Source organism: Pelophylax lessonae (genome assembly GCF_965119305.1).
Source record: "Pelophylax lessonae genome assembly, chromosome: 1".
Lineage (NCBI taxonomy): Eukaryota > Metazoa > Chordata > Amphibia > Anura > Ranidae > Pelophylax > Pelophylax lessonae.
The window spans coordinates 600694787-600711959 of NC_138768.1; the positions used below are offsets into that span (position 1 = coordinate 600694787).

At 46.3% G+C, this 17173-nt stretch overlaps 1 protein-coding gene across 2 annotated transcripts in view; it reads left to right on the plus strand.

Annotated features, from left to right (window-relative positions):
* The window catches only part of NFKB1 (nuclear factor kappa B subunit 1), a 206026-nt gene that overhangs the window by 87581 nt on the left and 101272 nt on the right, over positions 1 to 17173 (plus strand). For both annotated transcript variants that reach the window (XM_082244169.1, XM_082244170.1), the window contains exons 11-12: positions 1221 to 1373; positions 16553 to 16633. In XM_082244169.1, coding sequence (XP_082100295.1) covers positions 1221 to 1373; positions 16553 to 16633 — 234 coding nt within the window. The remainder of the gene's footprint in view (positions 1 to 1220; positions 1374 to 16552; positions 16634 to 17173) is intronic.

Consider the following 17173-nt stretch of genomic DNA (forward strand, 5'->3'; position numbering starts at 1 on the left):
GTAGGTCTGTCATTTAGTAGATCTGTCAGCTGTAACTATTTTAAATAATTTGCCTTTTCAAAATGATATGTCTATCTAAGACTACCCTACCCACAGGGGGACACTTTTGTTGTGCAGAAGCAACAGGTAATAAAGCTATATTATATGGGAGGAGCACAACCCCCCCCCATAAACAGTGACATGTTGCATCAAATATGTATTTTTTTTTATTTACTTTTTTATCCACACTCTCAATTTAGGTCCGGTTCACACTTATGCGAGTGCGGGAAGGCTGCGAATTCGCAGCCTGTTCCCGCATCGCACACGCACCCCCGGCAGTTCACACTGCCATATGCGATACGCTGGGGGTGTCAATGTAATCTTAACGACACCCCCAGTTTGATCGCATATCGCAGTGCGATCGTGCAGTTCGCACAGGATCGGATCGCACAAGTGTGAACCGCTGTGCGATCCGATCCTGATGCGGCTAGAAAAAAGGGTCCCTGTGCGTGTTTGGTGCGGCTGCGGTGCGAATTTAGCCATACAAACTGTATGGCTAAACTCGCACCGCACAGCCGATCGCATGTAATGTCGGAGCAGTGCGCTCCGACATTACATGCGAACCCCGCACACGCACAAGTGTGAACCGGGGCTTAAAGTGTTAATAAATAGCAAACATAGTATACTTTCCTGCTGCAATGGTTGTGCACAGAACAGCCCCAACCTCTTCTGAGGTCCCCTGTCGGCACTCCAGGCCCCTCCTCTTCAGGGGGTGCCCCCACAGAAAGCCGCGTTCCATTGGGGCACCCGTGCGTGCTCGCTACTGAGTCCCTATGCTGTGTCCATTGGCACAGACAGTAAGACTCGGCCCCGTGTACACTGCTGGATCAGCTGGGGCTTAGGTAAGAAAAAGGGGGGATCTGGGGGAGAGCTGCAGCACAAAAGTTTTTTCACCTTAATGCATAAAATGAAAAACCTGAAAAACCTTAAGGCTTTAGAACCACTTTGAGTTAAACAAAAAAAAAGTAGTGTTTGACTGTCATAAATCCGAAAGTGCTGCTTCTGAGATTTGTCTTGTGACCCAAAGCTTAGGCAAGGTCTCCATGTACCTGACACATTGTGGGTGTTTTATATCATTGTTTTTAATCATAGAGATGCTTAGCAATTTTAAGCACTGAATTGAATATTGTTTTGATTCTGATATTTTCAGTATTACTATAAACATATTCTGTTCTTACTAGACAAAGAGGAAGTTCTTCGAAAGCGTCTAAAACTTATGCCTAACTTTTCTGATGGGTTTGGTGGAAGTGGAGCAGGATCTGGAGGCAGTGGCAGTGGTGGCGGAGGTGGTGGCAGTATGTACGGTGGTGCAGGAGCATCCGGATCTGGTGGTGGTAAGCATAACCATATTTTCCACCTTTCTTTTCTATAAATGTTTTGAAAAGAATAATTGACCTTTTCCACTGAGCAATTATTTCATGTTTAGTTGGAAAGAGAAACCACTAAGCTGTTTACTTCTACATCATATGGGCAGGCAGTTTTACACTGACAGGAAGAATCAATGAACTACCAAAGTGCTCAACATGGTCGTTTATTGAGAACTTCAAGCCGACAGCGCAAAGGCTGTTGATACTTGTAGTTCATTGATTCTCACGGATCTATGAATCAATGATGCCCTCTTTGAATTGTGGCAGAGAGTGTGGGGAGAAGATCCCGGCTCACTGCCACAGGAGGGGGGGAGAGAGGTCTGATGCTGAACATGTTACACCCTAAATATGGGTGTAACATGTTCAGAAAGGTTAATTTATTCTTTAACCACTTCAGCCCCAGAAGGTTTACCCCCTTAATGACCAGGCCATTTTTTGCGATTCAGCACTGCGTTGGTTTAACTGACAATTGCGTGGTAATGCGACACCATACCCAAATACAATTGATGTCCTTTTTTTCTCACAAATAGAGCTTTCTTTGGTGGTATTTTATCACCTCTGCGGTTTTTCATTTTTGCGCTATAAACCAAAAAAGAGCGTCAATTTTGAAAAAACACCAATATTTTCTATTTTCTGCTATAAAACATTCCCAAACAAAAAATTAAAACAATCTAATTTTTTTTATCAGTTTAGGCCAATTTTCATTCTGCTACATTTTTTTGGTAAAAAAAAATCCCAAAAAGCGTATAATAATTGGTTTGCGCAAAAGTTATCACGTCTACAAACTAGGAGAAGGCTTTATGCCATTTTTATTTAATTTTGTTTTTTTACTAGTAATGGCAGCGATCTGCGATTCTTAGCGGGACTGCGATATTGCGGCGGACAGAATGGACCCCTAACTGACATTTTGGACACTTTTGGGGGGACCAGTGACATTACTACAGTAATCAGTGCTAAAAAATATGCACTGTTACTGTAATAATGACATTGGCAGGGAAGGGGTTAACACTGGGTGTGATCAAAGGGTTAAGTGTGTTTCCTATATGTGCTTTCTAACAGTTTTGGGGATGGATTTAACAGAGGCAGAGAGACATCTGTGATTCAACTTAGCTAAAATCACACAATCTTTCCCTGCCTCTCTGACTGGAGAGCCGTCTTGCATTGTTTACATACCAGACGGCTCTCCTGTCAGTATTGCCGAAGATCGCAGGAGGCCGGCGGCAATCAAACCCGCTCCTCCCGCGGTCTGCCTCCTGCTGTGTCTAATTATGCGGAGACCGTGTGCACATAATCACATAGCTCTACGTGATTATGCGCAGCCGAGCCGCCCTGCCATATTAAATCTGCGTGGGGCAGTCGGCAAGTGGTTAAAGTCCAATTTAAGTCTCAGAAGCATATAATTAAACTGAGGGTGCAGCAAAACACTTATTTGTATATATATTACTTTTTTCATTTGTAATTCAGTCCCAGTGTCAGCTGAAAAACCTGTTCCCAGGCTGCAAATAGGAACTCCTGCTAACTGTGTGAAATGGATGCAGTCTATCTGCATCAGTAAACCCCTGTCTCAGTCTGCTCCACAGTCAGCAATGCTTTCACTTCCTGTTCAGGGATCATGGCTGTTGCCGATTGCAAAGCTGTAGTTCTGACTCAGGCAGGGGCATATCAGACCACTGATTTCACACAGGGTGCAAGGGTCTTTATCTGGTTTTACACAATGCACATCATCTTTATCTGCAATGGTTTATCACATCTTCTGCCTCAGTCAGAACCAGAGCTTTGTAGTCAACAATGCCTGGGCCCCCTGAGCTGGAAGGATGAGTATTGCTGATTGTAGAACTCTAGTTCTGACCAAGACAGGAGAGCATGCCAGACTGCTCCAGATAGACTGCTGGGGACATTATCTGCCTTGGTCTCAAAAATGAAAGCAGCCATTACAGGGAAGTCCCATTCTCCTTTTGGATTTTTTTTTAATTCATACGTTGAATGCAGCAGGATGATTTGGAACACCCCAAGGTGGGCGATAACATAGAAAACTAGTAAGTGGGTGATAGCAGAAAATTATATGGGGAGATGTTGTCTCTGAAGTAAGCCCAAGAGGTTCCACTTCTGTATGCACAGACTCACTAACTTAATGTCTATTCCACATTTTTATTGGTGCCTATGGGGTGTTAAAGGAAAGGTACCATATTGTCTTACATTACATTGTGCAGACATAGGAGTGCAAATCATATTACCCATTTATTTTATTAAAATCATTATTACAAGGAATACCCCGCCCCTCCTCCCCCAACCCCACTGTTGCCCAAGCCAAGCCTTGACCTCTTTATGGTCCTAAGTGTAGTTAGTGAGAACGACATTTTTCTTTAGTTTACCAAAGGGTTCAATAAAATTTGTCAAACACTATGTGGGTGATTGGAAATTACTCACAAACATTACCTGTATTGCCCTTCATTTTCCTCTAATACTGACAGAGTTGGTAATAAACTTGAATGATGGAATTAAAGGCGGCAGGTATTGTAAATGCTGTTCTTACTACTGAAAGAATTTCTTTAATGATCTTACTATGTGCTGCATGCTGTAGCTTGTGCTACTTGAAAATGCACAATAAAAATAACCATTCCACAATGACTTGCACATTACTTGACATGAAAAGGACTTTGTTTTTTGATTGGCTTTTATATCTGTACCTAACTTTGGCTCAACAAGCTGTGACATGCAAGTATGTGATGACTGAAAATAATTTAGAAATGGACTTGTATGCTATTAATATGATTTTAGGATTACAAAGCCTGCAATACAAGATACTTTTAAAAGCATACTGTACCTATTGCCTTCGTAGAACAGCACAACTGATCTGTGTTTAGGCGGAAAGGGTATTGTAGGGTATGCCATTTGCACTTATTCTTTTTTTAGCATTCTACATTTTTGCAAAAATATCCCAGCATGCACAATGCATTCCAGTTTGGTTCTAAATGATTGCATACTATACAGTTTATTTTCTTTTGCCATGGCATTTAATTCAGGGCAGAATATTATGGCTAATAACAGGCTAGATATATATATGCACTGCACTAACTATACAATCCCACACCAATTTTTATTTTTTTAAATGACGTGGGGGTCCTCCCTAAAGTCCATATCAGACCTTTATCTGAGCATTCAGCCTAGCCTGGAAAAGGGAGGGGGGGGTAATGAACGAACGCCCCCCTCCTGAACCATACTAGGCCACATACCCTCAACATGGAGGGGGGTGCTTTGCCCCTCCCTCCCCCAAAGCATATTTTCCCTATGTTGATGGCAGGAAACCTAGAGGATTTGGGTACTCTCTTGCATTGCTTTAGAAAAGGTCATACAGTCGGATAGACTAAATGAAATGAAGATAACAAATGTCTTCTTCACTTTGTATCTCCAGGTATAGTTTATTTTCCATATCAGCAAATACATATTAATGATAATTAATAATAAATTAATAATACATTTACATATAGATATTAATAATATATTTGATCTTTTATATCGTCTGAAAAAATAGTATTATCTGAAATTAACCTTTTCTGGAACTATGTAGGCTGCCATTGCTGACTGCTGCTTTTATAAATGGTAAATGTCTAGCTGTTATGCTGATGCTTTCCTTTCGAAAAATGTTGAGGCACTGACTTTAAAGGCAAACTCCAGGAATGATCTTTTTGCAAAATGACATTGGTCCAGCCTGGCTTGATTTAAATATCCATATCTGTTATCTGGAGGGTCGCTGGGGTGCTGAAAATCACTATAGTAGTCCACATTACATAAAGTGATAGCCATGATCTTCTGGGTGCTTCTCCAGTGGCTTCCCTACTGCATACTGATTACAGTGGGTCACTAGTTCAGCACTGCTGCCATTCAGACAACACCTTTTTCTCTTTCTTTCATTGACGGACACAGTTCCCGATATTCATAACAATTGGGTTATTTTGCCCCCTACAGGAGTAGGACACTAGGCAGAAAAGAATTCTGGCTACACCCATGGGCAGTCCCAGGGGGTATACTCCCTCTCTCTGCTATAGCCACTCAGTTTTTTTTCTGCCTAGTAAGAACCTATTTCCTTGCTGGGATCTTTGGTCCTGGCAACAGTTTTTTAGAAAGTTAGAAAAAAATTTCTCCTGGATTTTTTCCTGGGAAGTCTAAAATCAACTGCTGGACCGAGGGATATGCTGGATAATCTAGATCCAGTGGTCACCCCAGTCTGGCTAGCAAACACGCGTGAGCCCCTCCTTGGGGCGGTCGGACCCCCAGGTTCCCCTCCTTCCCGCAGGCACCCCCCCCTTGCCAGGTCCCTCATCCTGCCCCCCCCCTCCATGCTGGGGCTATTTGGGTGGTCTGGCCACTTTCCTGAGATGGGGGCAGGGCTTCTTACTGGCGATGGGGGCCGGGGGGGTGCGCCGCTGGCAATCGGACGATCGATTGTGCGGAGGGGGGTTTTACACAGCTTGGTTTCCTGCCAGGGTCCCCCCCCTCCTGCCTGGATCTGTCCTTGAGGCCTGGTCTCCCTCCTGGGTCCCCGTAAGCCTCGTGGTGCCACGCGGGGCCGCCATTATGTTGTATGTACACAAACCAGAATCCATCGCCCACTGAATGGCGGTGGCAAGGAAACTACCAGTGCCTGTATGGTCCTGAGCTGCTATGAAAATAAAAATTTTCAATTATTTCAATTATGTACATACTCCCGCCCCTATGGGTGTCATTTTTCTCCACCCAATTGTTATATATAAAGTGGTTTGGTCCGTCCAATCGCTTAGCTTGAGGAGGCGCAGAGCGCGAAACATGTTGCTATAGCGACGGGACCATCCTCAGATGCTCTCCTCCCCTCTATCTTCTTCCTTGGACCTTCCGTGATTAGGCGCAGTGAGTTCCACGAACGGGGAACACGACTGCCTCCACCTGTAACGGACACCCTGCTTATTGACTAGACTGGCACCCTCCTACTGAGCTTACTCTCCACCTGGTAAGAGTTGCCCTTTTGCTTGCTCCATCCTCACTTGGTGGCCACAGTGGAGACTACATCTCATAGCACGAAGGGAGATTCTTAATTTCAAGAAAGTATATACTTTTCCTGTATACCACACCATTGCATTGTGCATCTGACTTGGTATTTACATGCAATTTTACTCTCCAATAAACCTGATCTCGGCAGTGGGAGCCCCTCCTCATCCTCTGGTGCTAACTCCTGGATCATATTACTTCTTGGTCACCGCACATGTAGTGCAGATTCTCCTGGTGGCTGCAGGTGCCTGTTTCTGTGGGTGGCGAGTCTGGTGGGGTCCTCTCCCTCTCTGCTGAGGATCGCTTGGTGCTTTGTACCTGGTATCCGGGTGGGGCTGCCAGCACAGTGGGGGTTGTCCCTTAGCAGTGTGTTACACTTTTTGTGGGTTCCCCCTGGTGACTCATGGAGTCTTTGGAACACATTTCCCCACCTGATCTTCTCTCCGAGGCTGCGGGGCCCTCCAGGTCCCAACCATCCATCCATGCAGTCCCTTGTGTCCCGGGTGGAGGTGGCTTGCAGGCAACGGGCTAGCAAAAAGCGCCCCCCACCTTCCCCTGCCTCATCTGTCTCATCACATCCTGAATCTGATTTGGCCGCCACGGACGTGGGTCACCCTGCTGGGTCTGCAATCACGCGCCTGGAATCCTCTGATAGTGAGGATGATTCCTCCATGTCTGCGACCGTGCATAAAAAGGCGCTAGTGGATGCACTGATTGTATCTGTGCGTGAGACCCTGAAGAAGCTGAAGCTGCAACGGAGGCGCAGGTGACCTTTGGCACTCACAAGCCATCCAAAGCAGCAAAGGTGTTTCCTTTCCCTGCCAGTTTTGACAGAATTGTCGCTAAAGAGTGGGGACGACCAAAGCGTCCTCGTGGGGGCCCTAAGCGATTTACTGGACTGTGACCCTATGAGGAGTCCCTTTTAAAGAAGTGGACTGTGCCACCGGTGGTGGACCCTCCGGTTCCCAGATTAAACAAGGCAACCGTGATTCCAGTTGAAGAGTCCCCGACCTTTAATTATCTGGCTGCTGTACTATGTACACTCTGGCTGGTTCGGCAATGAGGCCGGTATTTACAATTGCCCTGGTGTCGCAAACTCTGACCGAGTGGGCTAAGCTCCTATACCGCGACCTGGAGGGGGAACAGCCCCCCCCCCCCCCTGCATTTGTCGAGTTGGCGGACCAGCTGGTCCAGGGGCTGCAGTTTATCTGTGATGCCTCTTTTAATGCTTCTCCCCTTATGGCTCGATTCTCTGTTTTGGCAGTGGCCCTTCGGCGTGGTTTTTTGGCTCAAGTGCTGGTCTGCGGATCAGACTTTAAAAAAGACCTTGACTGATCTTCCTTTTCAAGGAGATCGCCTGTTTGGAGCTACCCTGGATGACATCATTAAAGGTTTCACAGGGGTGGCAGAGTACTTTTCTTCCACAGGCTACTAAGGGCAAGGAACCTCGTCGTAGATGTGGGCCTTCTTTCTCAGCTCATAAGCTCACAGCGGCACAGTGGTGTAGCGGTTAGCACTTTCACCTAGCAGCAAGAGGGTTGCTGGTTCAAATCTCAACCACAACACTACCTGCCTGGATTTTACATGTTCTCCCTGTGCCTGCGTGGGTTTCCTCCGGCTACTCCGGTTTCCTCCCACACTCCAAAGACATGCTGGTAGGTTAATTGGATCCTGTATAAAAAACAAATTGGCCCTACTATGTATGTATGTATGAATGTGAGTTTAGGGACCTTAGATTGTAAGCTCCTCGAGGGCAGGGACTGATGTGAATGTGCAATGTATATGTAAAGCGCTGCGTAAATTGACAGCGCTATATAAGAACCTGAAATAAATATAATAAATAATAAGAAGTTTATTTCGTCCCTCACGGTTGACTGACAAGGGCTCAAAGCCTTTTAGGACCTCTTCTGGAGGATCCAAACAAATCTGGTCTGGCAAGGCGAGAGGTGAGCCCTCACCCGTATCGGGGTTGGGGGGACGTCTTCTCTGGTTTCCGGACCCGTGGACTTCCCGGGTGCAAGACAAGTGAGTCCATGAAGTCATTTGACCCGGCTACAAGATCGAGTTTCACTCTTGTCTCCCAGCAAGGTTTTTTATCCTCCCAACTTGCGCCTGTCCCCAAACCACTTACAGGGCCTGTTTGGGGTGGTACAAGACATTTTTCTTCAAGGGGTGATTGTCCTGGTTCTGACCTTGTAACGTTTTCAGCGTTTTTACTCAAACCTGTTCACACTTCTCGGGAAGGAAGGCAAAGTGCTTCCAATCCTGGACCTCAAGGCGCTAAACTGCTTTGTGCTGGTACAGAAGTTTTAGAATGGAGTCCATTCAAACGGTGGTGGCATCCCTGCGTCAGGACGATTTCCTCGCCTCTATCGATATCAAGGATGCTTACCTTCACATTCCCATATGTGCCAGTCACCAGCATTTTCTTCAATTCGCTGTGGGAGAGGAGCAATATCAGTTTGTGGCGTTACCTTTTGGTCTCGCATCTGCTCCTCGGGCCTTCACAAAAGTGTTAGCCCCAGTGCTAGCTTTGCAACGTCAATGGGCATTGCGGTACTGGGCTACTTGGATGATCTCCTTCTGCGAGCAGAGTCTTCCTCTGCTCTGGTGGAGAACCTGGAGATCGCTATACAAACTCTGCTGCAGTTCGGCTGGATTCTGAATTTTCAGAGGTCTGCTCTGGTTCTGTCCACAAAGCTGGACTATCTGGGCCTGACTCTGCTCTGGACTTGGCTTTAGCCAGAGTGCTCCTTCCTCTGGACAAACTCAAATTGAAGGCTGCAATTCGCCTCCAGCTGTCCAACAAATGTTCATCCCTCTGGACTTGCATGCGGATGCTGGGCCTGATGGTGTCTACCTTCGAGGCGGTTCCATTTGCACAGTTCCATACTAAGTCCCTGCAAAGGGAAATTCTGACCAAATGGGACAAGACTCTGCAGTCTCTTGACAATCAGATCCGGCTGAGTCGGGGCACGAAGGAGTCCCTGATAGTGTGGCTCTGGTGTTTAGGCTGGGGAAATCCTTCCTCCCCTTGTATTGGACAGTGGTCACCACGGATGCCAGCCTGTCCGGCTGGGGAGGCGTCCTCAGCAAGCATTCTGCTCAGGGGATCTGGACGATAGAAGAGTCCAGACTCGCAATCAGTGTCTTGGAACTCCGAGCGATCAGACTGTGTCTGGATCATTGGACGGATCATCTTCAGGGTTGTCCAGTTCGCATTTAGTCGAACAATGCCACAGCCGTGGCTTATGTCAATCACCAAGGGGGCACAAGAAGTGTTCTGGCAGCTCTGGAGGTAGCCGGCATTCTAAGGTGAGCAGAACGGTTCGCTCCAGCCCTCTCCGCTGTACACATTCCTGGGGTGGGAAATTGGCAGGCGAATTACCTCAGTCAGCAGGCGTTGGACCACGAGGAGTGGTCCCTTCAACCGGAGGTGTTTCATCAGCTGTGCCTCCGGTGGGGCCGCCCCGAGGTGGATCTGTTAGCATCTCGACTCAACAGAAAGTTGCAGAGGTTTTTGGCCTAGTCAAGGGATCCTCTAATGGATGCCACAGGCGTGCTGGTGGCCCCGTGGGGTCAGTATTGTCTGATTTACTCCTTCCCTCCTCTCAAGCTTTTGCCCAGACTTCTACGCAGGATTGAGGCAGAAGGAATTCCGGTCATCTTAGTGGCTCTTGACTGGCCTCGTCTGGCTTGGTACGCCGATCTGGTGTGTTTGGTCGCCAACATTTCTTGACAGCTCCCTCTCAGGGAGCATCTGCTGTCCCAAGGACCAATCTTCCATCCTGCTTTACAGTCGCTGGCTTTGACGGCTTGACTGTTGAACGTCCGGTGCTGAAGGATAGGGGTTTATCTGAGTCTGTGATTCCTACACTGTTGAAAGCTAGGAAATCAACCTCTAGGAAGATCTACCATCGTACGTGGAAGATGTATATTGTGTGGTGTGAGTCTCTTGGTGTTCTTCCTCGCTCCTTCTCGGTGGCTCGGATCTTGACCTTCGTTCAACGGGGGGTTGAACAGAAATTGGCCTTGAGTATCGTCAAGGGCCAGGTGTCTGCTTTGGCAGTCTTCTTCCAATGACCTTTGGCCACACACTCCCTGGTGTGTACCTTTCTTCAGGGTTTTTGACATTTGGTTCCTCCAGTGCGGGCTCTGTTGCCACCTTGGGATCTTAATTTGGTGCTTTCAGCTCTACAGAAGCCTCCCTTTAAAAATATTCGGGAAATTCCCCTAGTTACACTGTCCCTGAAGGTGGCCTTTTTAGTGGCTATCACCTCTGCGTGCAGTTGTAAGGGGGGATGGGTGCGCTGATAGTGCGTTGAAGCTGCTCCCGGTATTCAGTGCTTTTGAATATAGATAAATGTATATGTGGTGTGGGGTGCGCTAAACAACAAATAAATAATGAATATATAACATATATCTATGTGTGAACCAAATCAACAAAAGTAAATATATATAACATATATCAATCTGTGAAGCCAATTAATAATGCAAATCCATTGGTGCATAAACATAAAAGTTCATAAGTGTCCATAAATATTTTGCAGGTGAGTAGAATTGTATTCTATCCGAATAATACGTGTATCCACCACCGAGTGAAATTCATCCTTACCAAACGGAAATAAATAAGGTGCAACTATATTTTCTTGTGCTGAAAAAATATCCAATCTCCTTGTGAACAAACACCACGTGTAAATCACCAAGAATTAGCCTCTTACCAGATGGTAATAGGTATGCACTTGTTCAGTGAAACCACCGCCTTGCTTCCTCTTTAAAATCCTGAAGTGGGATGTAGAACCGCTCTACCTTTCTTTCTCCACTAGATGGCAACGAGTACCAGCAAGAAACACAGCCTCATCCTTCTTTACAAGCTCACAAAACCACCGTGTATTAAAGGAAAAAAGAGGGCTAATAGTGTATTACCCTTGAGATTTATTCAAAAAACAGTTGATAATGCACTTACAATTAGATGTCTTGTATTCAGCATAAACATAGGCATACGAATTCCTGCAAAGGCTTGCGGCCGGCTGCAGCACGGACCGCAAGTTGTGTGTGACGTGTGCGCCTCCTAATCTGACCGGTTTCTTCCCATAGGACTTCTACTGAGACAGGACTCCTTTGCAGGAATTCGTATGCCTATGTTTATGCTGAATACAAGACATCTAATTGTAAGTGCATTATCAACTGTTTTTTGAATAAATCTCAAGGGTAATACACTATTAGCCCTCTTTTTTCCTTTAATACACGGTGGTTTTGTGAGCTTGTAAAGAAGGATGAGGCTGTGTTTCTTGCTGGTACTCGTTGCCATCTAGTGGAGAAAGAAAGGTAGAGCGGTTCTACATCCCACTTCAGGATTTTAAAGAGGAAGCAAGGCGGTGGTTTCACTGAACAAGTGCATACCTATTACCATCTGGTAAGAGGCTAATTCTTGGTGATTTACACGTGGTGTTTGTTCACAAGGAGATTGGATATTTTTTCAGCACAAGAAAATATAGTTGCACCTTATTTATTTCCGTTTGGTAAGGATGAATTTCACTCGGTGGTGGATACACGTATTATTCGGATAGAATACAATTCTACTCACCTGCAAAATATTTATGGACACTTATGAACTTTTATGTTTATGCACCAATGGATTTGCATTATTAATTGGCTTCACAGATTGATATATGTTATATATATTTACTTTTGTTGATTTGGTTCACACATAGATATATGTTATATATTCATTATTTATTTGTTGTTTAGCGCACCCCACACCACATATACCTCTGCGTGCAGGGTGTCGGAAATGGCGACGTTATCCTGTTGTTCACCTTACCTGGTGATTCACAGGGATAAACATGCATGAACATCAGAGAAATTGAGTTTACTGTATGTCAAAATCCCATTTTCTTTTAGTGTATACAAAGGATTCTGTGATTGGATGAGATGGAGATTGAGATGACATTCTCCTTCTCCACCTTATCCAATCAGAGAGCATTTTTTATTCAATGAATAAATAGCAAGGGGTTCTCTGAATGGCAGTGGTGCCAAAAGAGCAAACCCTGTGTTATGTGAGCTGAGGGGAAGCTGCTTGAGCAGCACCCAAAAGATCACAGCTATCAGTGTATGTAGAAGGGACTCCTGCAGTGATTTTCTGCTTTAAAGAAAGAGATAAGGGGTACTGGCATTTCTGTGACTTTTTTTAGCTACATTATTTCCAGTTTAGTGATTCAGAAGTATAGAATCCAGACACAGCCAGGCAATTAGCATTTTAGAAGGAGGTCAGCAATGGTAGCCCTTATATTTATTTATGACAGGTATGGATTACGGCCAATTTCAACCAAATCTCTGCTGATATTTTTTGATGACCTGCTGATAATATTCAGGCCATGAAAACTAGTTGTCATAAATGACAATGTTTCGAGAATTTTGCAGCTTTGAAAATGTATCAAAGGATTGCGTTTAAAGTAAACAGAAAATATTTAAACTATTTTTGTTTCTTGAAGAAAGTTTAGGTTTAAGTCCTGGTTCACACTACCGCGACTTGGTCGCCTGACAAGTCGCGGTCCATTCAGTGCAATTGGAACCGTTCTAATAGGAGCGACTCAAGTCGCTCCGACTTAGAAAATAGTTCCTGCACTACTTTTGACCGAAGTCGGAGCGACTTGCATTGACTTCCATTATGTGAAGTCCGTGCAAGTCGCGCCGAAGTTGCGGTGCACGGCAACTTCACTAGTCGCCCCCGAAGTCGTGTCGCCATATTGTGAACTGACTCTAAGGCTCCATGCACACAGGGCGTCATAAAAACGTGCTCCAAAGCTGTTTACATAACGCCGGGAAACAGCAGCTGTAAAAACGTGCTTTCAGTAGCTTTTTCTACTAGCGTTATTGCACGTTTGGCCACAGTAGCTGTTAGCAGCGTTTTTTTCTGCCTCCATTCAAAATCAATGGTTCCCTATGGGAGCCTATTGATTTGAATGGAAGTCACACCGCAGGTCGGATCAGGGTGATCCGACTTGCGGTGCGACCTGCACTGTGAGAATCTTGAGGGGGAACTCCACGCCAAAATGGGGAAAAAAACGGCGTGGGGTTCCCCCCCAGGTTCCAAACCAGGCCCTTCGGATCTGGTATGGAATTTGAGGGTAGCCCCGCGCCGAAAAAACGGCGTGGGGTCCCCCCCAAAATCCATACCAGACCCTTATCCGAGCATGCAGTCCGGCATGCCAGGAAAGGGGAGGGGACGAGCGAGCGGCCCCACCCCCCCTGGATCATACCAGGCCACACGCCCTCAACATGGGGGGGTGTGGGTGCTTTGGGGCAGGGGGGGCTCTGCACCCCGCACCTCAAAGCACCTTGCCCCCATGTTGATGAGGACAAGGGCCTCATCCCCACAACCCTGGCCGGTGGTTGTGGGGGTCTGCGGGCAGGGGGCTCATCGGAATCTGGAAGCCCCCTTTAACAAGGGGGCCCCCGATCCCGGACCCCCTCCCTATGTGAATGGGTATGGGGTACACTGTACCCCTACTCATTCACCCCATAAAATGCAGTGTATGGAAATAACGACAGGAGACGTTTTGGAAAATTTATTAAAAATCTTCATCCGGCTCTTGTCCTCTCCGGGGGTCTTCTCCTCTCCGAGGGTCTTCTGCTCTTTTGCTGTCCGCCCTTCTTGTCTTCTCCTCTCCGGGGTCTTCTGCTGTCTTCTGCTCTTTTGCTGTCCGCCCTTCTTGTCTTCTCCTCTCCGGGGGTCTTCTGCTGTCTTCTCCTCTCCGGGGGTCTTCTGCTGTCCGCCCTTCTGCTGTCCAATCTTCTTGTCTTCTCCTCTCCGGTCTTCTGCTCTTTTGCTGTCGGCTGTCGGTTGTCCTTCTTCCTCCGGTCCTCCTCCTCCGACGTCTTCAGCGATAATGCCGGCCTCTGGTCTCTGCAGCTTATTATATAGCCATTAGGGGCGTGGTCGCCAGATGACGTCATCGGGAGACCACGCCCCCTTGTGTCACAGATGACGTCATCTGTGACACAAGGGGGCGTGGTCTCCCGATGACGTCATCTGGCGACCACGCCCCTAATGGCTATATAATAAGCTGCAGAGACCAGAGGCCGGCATTATCGCTGAAGACGTCGGAGGAGGAGGACCGGAGGAAGAAGGACAACCGACAGCCGACAGCAAAAGAGCAGAAGACCGGAGAGGAGAAGACAAGAAGATTGGACAGCAGAAGGGCGGACAGCAGAAGACCCCCGGAGAGGAGAAGACAGCAGAAGACCCCCGGAGAGGAGAAGACAAGAAGGGCGGACAGCAAAAGAGCAGAAGACAGCAGAAGACCCCGGAGAGGAGAAGACAAGAAGGGTGGACAGCAAAAGAGCAGAAGACCCTCGGAGAGGAGAAGACCCCCGGAGAGGACAAGAGCCGGATGAAGATTTTTAATAAATTTTCCAAAACGTCTCCTGTCGTTATTTCCATACACTGCATTTTATGGGGTGAATGAGTAGGGGTACAGTGTACCCCATACCCATTCACATAGGGAGGGGGTCCGGGATCGGGGGCCCCCTTGTTAAAGGGGGCTTCCAGATTCCGATGAGCCCCCTGCCCGCAGACCCCCACAACCACCGGCCAGGGTTGTGGGGATGAGGCCCTTGTCCTCATCAACATGGGGGCAAGGTGCTTTGAGGTGCGGGGTGCAGAGCCCCCCCTGCCCCAAAGCACCCACACCCCCCCATGTTGAGGGCGTGTGGCCTGGTATGATCCAGGGGGGGTGGGGCCGCTCGCTCGTCCCCTCCCCTTTCCTGGCATGCCGGACTGCATGCTCGGATAAGGGTCTGGTATGGATTTTGGGGGGGACCCCACGCCGTTTTTTTCGGCGCGGGGCTACCCTCAAATTCCATACCAGATCCGAAGGGCCTGGTTTGGAACCTGGGGGGGAACCCCACGCCGTTTTTTTCCCCATTTTGGCGTGGAGTTCCCCCTCAAGATTCTCACAGTGCAGGTCGCACCGCAAGTCGGATCACCCCGATCCGACCTGCGGTGTGACTTCCATTCAAATCAATAGGCTCCCATAGGGAACCATTGATTTTGAATGGAAGAAAAAAAACGTATAACGTGGCTTAACGCACGTTAAGCAACGTTATGGAGCCTTATGGAGCCTTTAGCAGCGTCAGACGTTTTTTGCAGCTTGACGCTGGAGCTCCTGAACCCACAGTTCCTGGGTTTTTTTTGGAGCTGTAAAACGCCTATGCCACTTGGAGCTCCTAAAAGCTCTATGTGTGCATGAGGCCATAGAATAACATGGATGGGCGTTCTGCAGCTGCAAAAAAAAACGTCTGACGCTGCTAACAGCAGCTGTAAAAACGTCCAGTGTGCATGAGGCCTAAATGAGAAGTATGGGAATTTTTTTTTTTTTTTTTTTAATCATACTTACCAAGGTAGATGCAGCATTGGTCCGATGTTGCATCTGTTCCCCGCCGGCTCTAAGGCTGAGAACCGAGCGATCAAAGACTCAAGATCGCTCGGTTCTCAGAGCTCCCTAAGCCGAGAGCTGGTGATTGTCAGTCACCTGCGATCTTTCCTCAACCTGGACCGGTTCTGTGACGTCAGCCGACAGCGGGCTTCAGCCCGATGTCTGCTAAAAACAGGTTACAGGAGTGCAGAATGAGCTATGGCTGCTCTGAAGTATATGTTATTTTAGAATGCAGCCATAGGACATTTTTATTAATATAAAGAATGTTTGGTACAGTAAATGGAATAGGAGACTGATTATGCAGAATTGTTAGACAGATAAACCAGATAAGGCAATACTTGAATATCTTTATTGGTAATGGTTGTTCTGCTCCTTCCAATTTTACATGATTTTATATGATTGTATAAAATGGTGGTATAAGGAAAAGATCTTCAAATTAATGGTAGAAAATTGTCCATGTACCATAACAGGCAGTGTAAGCAGATAAAACTATTTCATTTTTCATTGTTTTATTCTCATTGTACATGTTTTTATACAGTTTTTTTCTGAATATTCAGAAAGAGGCATTTCAATAAAATAGTGATGCATGACAAAAGGTCTACAAAATAAGGGCCTAAAATTGTCTAGGTACCATAACAGGCAGTGTAAGAAGATACACTTTTTAAACTCCCGTTTTATTTCCAGGTTATAATTATTCCACATTCAACTACACCAATAATTATGGAGGACTGAATTTTCATGTCGGCACAATGAACTCCAACACAGGTATGGCACACCCTAACTAATGCTGGCTACATTTTGTTGGACATTATTTTCAGCATGTTGGTAAAGTACATTCATAATGTTTTTCCTAAGTGGTTTCAGAAGAATAAACATTTCAGAAAGATGTTCAGGATGGAACAGTAACAGAAATTAAATCATCTAGCAATAATGTGCCAGTTTCAGGGATGGGCATGAAGGTGTTATTACACATGCACTGGTACTGCCAGCTGGGAGAATAATGCACATAAAATTAATAGGTGCTGAGATGTTACATAACATACTGTACTTTGGGTATTGAGCGCTGAGGGGATTAACCTACATGAGTTGAATACTGGATGCTAAGAGGTTAACATACATACTGTACTTGGGGAGTGTTTTCTAGTTTTATAGGCTATTAGGATTGCATCAGTATTTAGGTAACTAGGCTACATGATATGGGTTGTGTCATCCATCATTGTCATATTTTACTAATTTTTTTTTGGCATCCTCTATAATTATTATTATCATTATTATACAGGATTTATATAGCGCCATCAGTTTTTT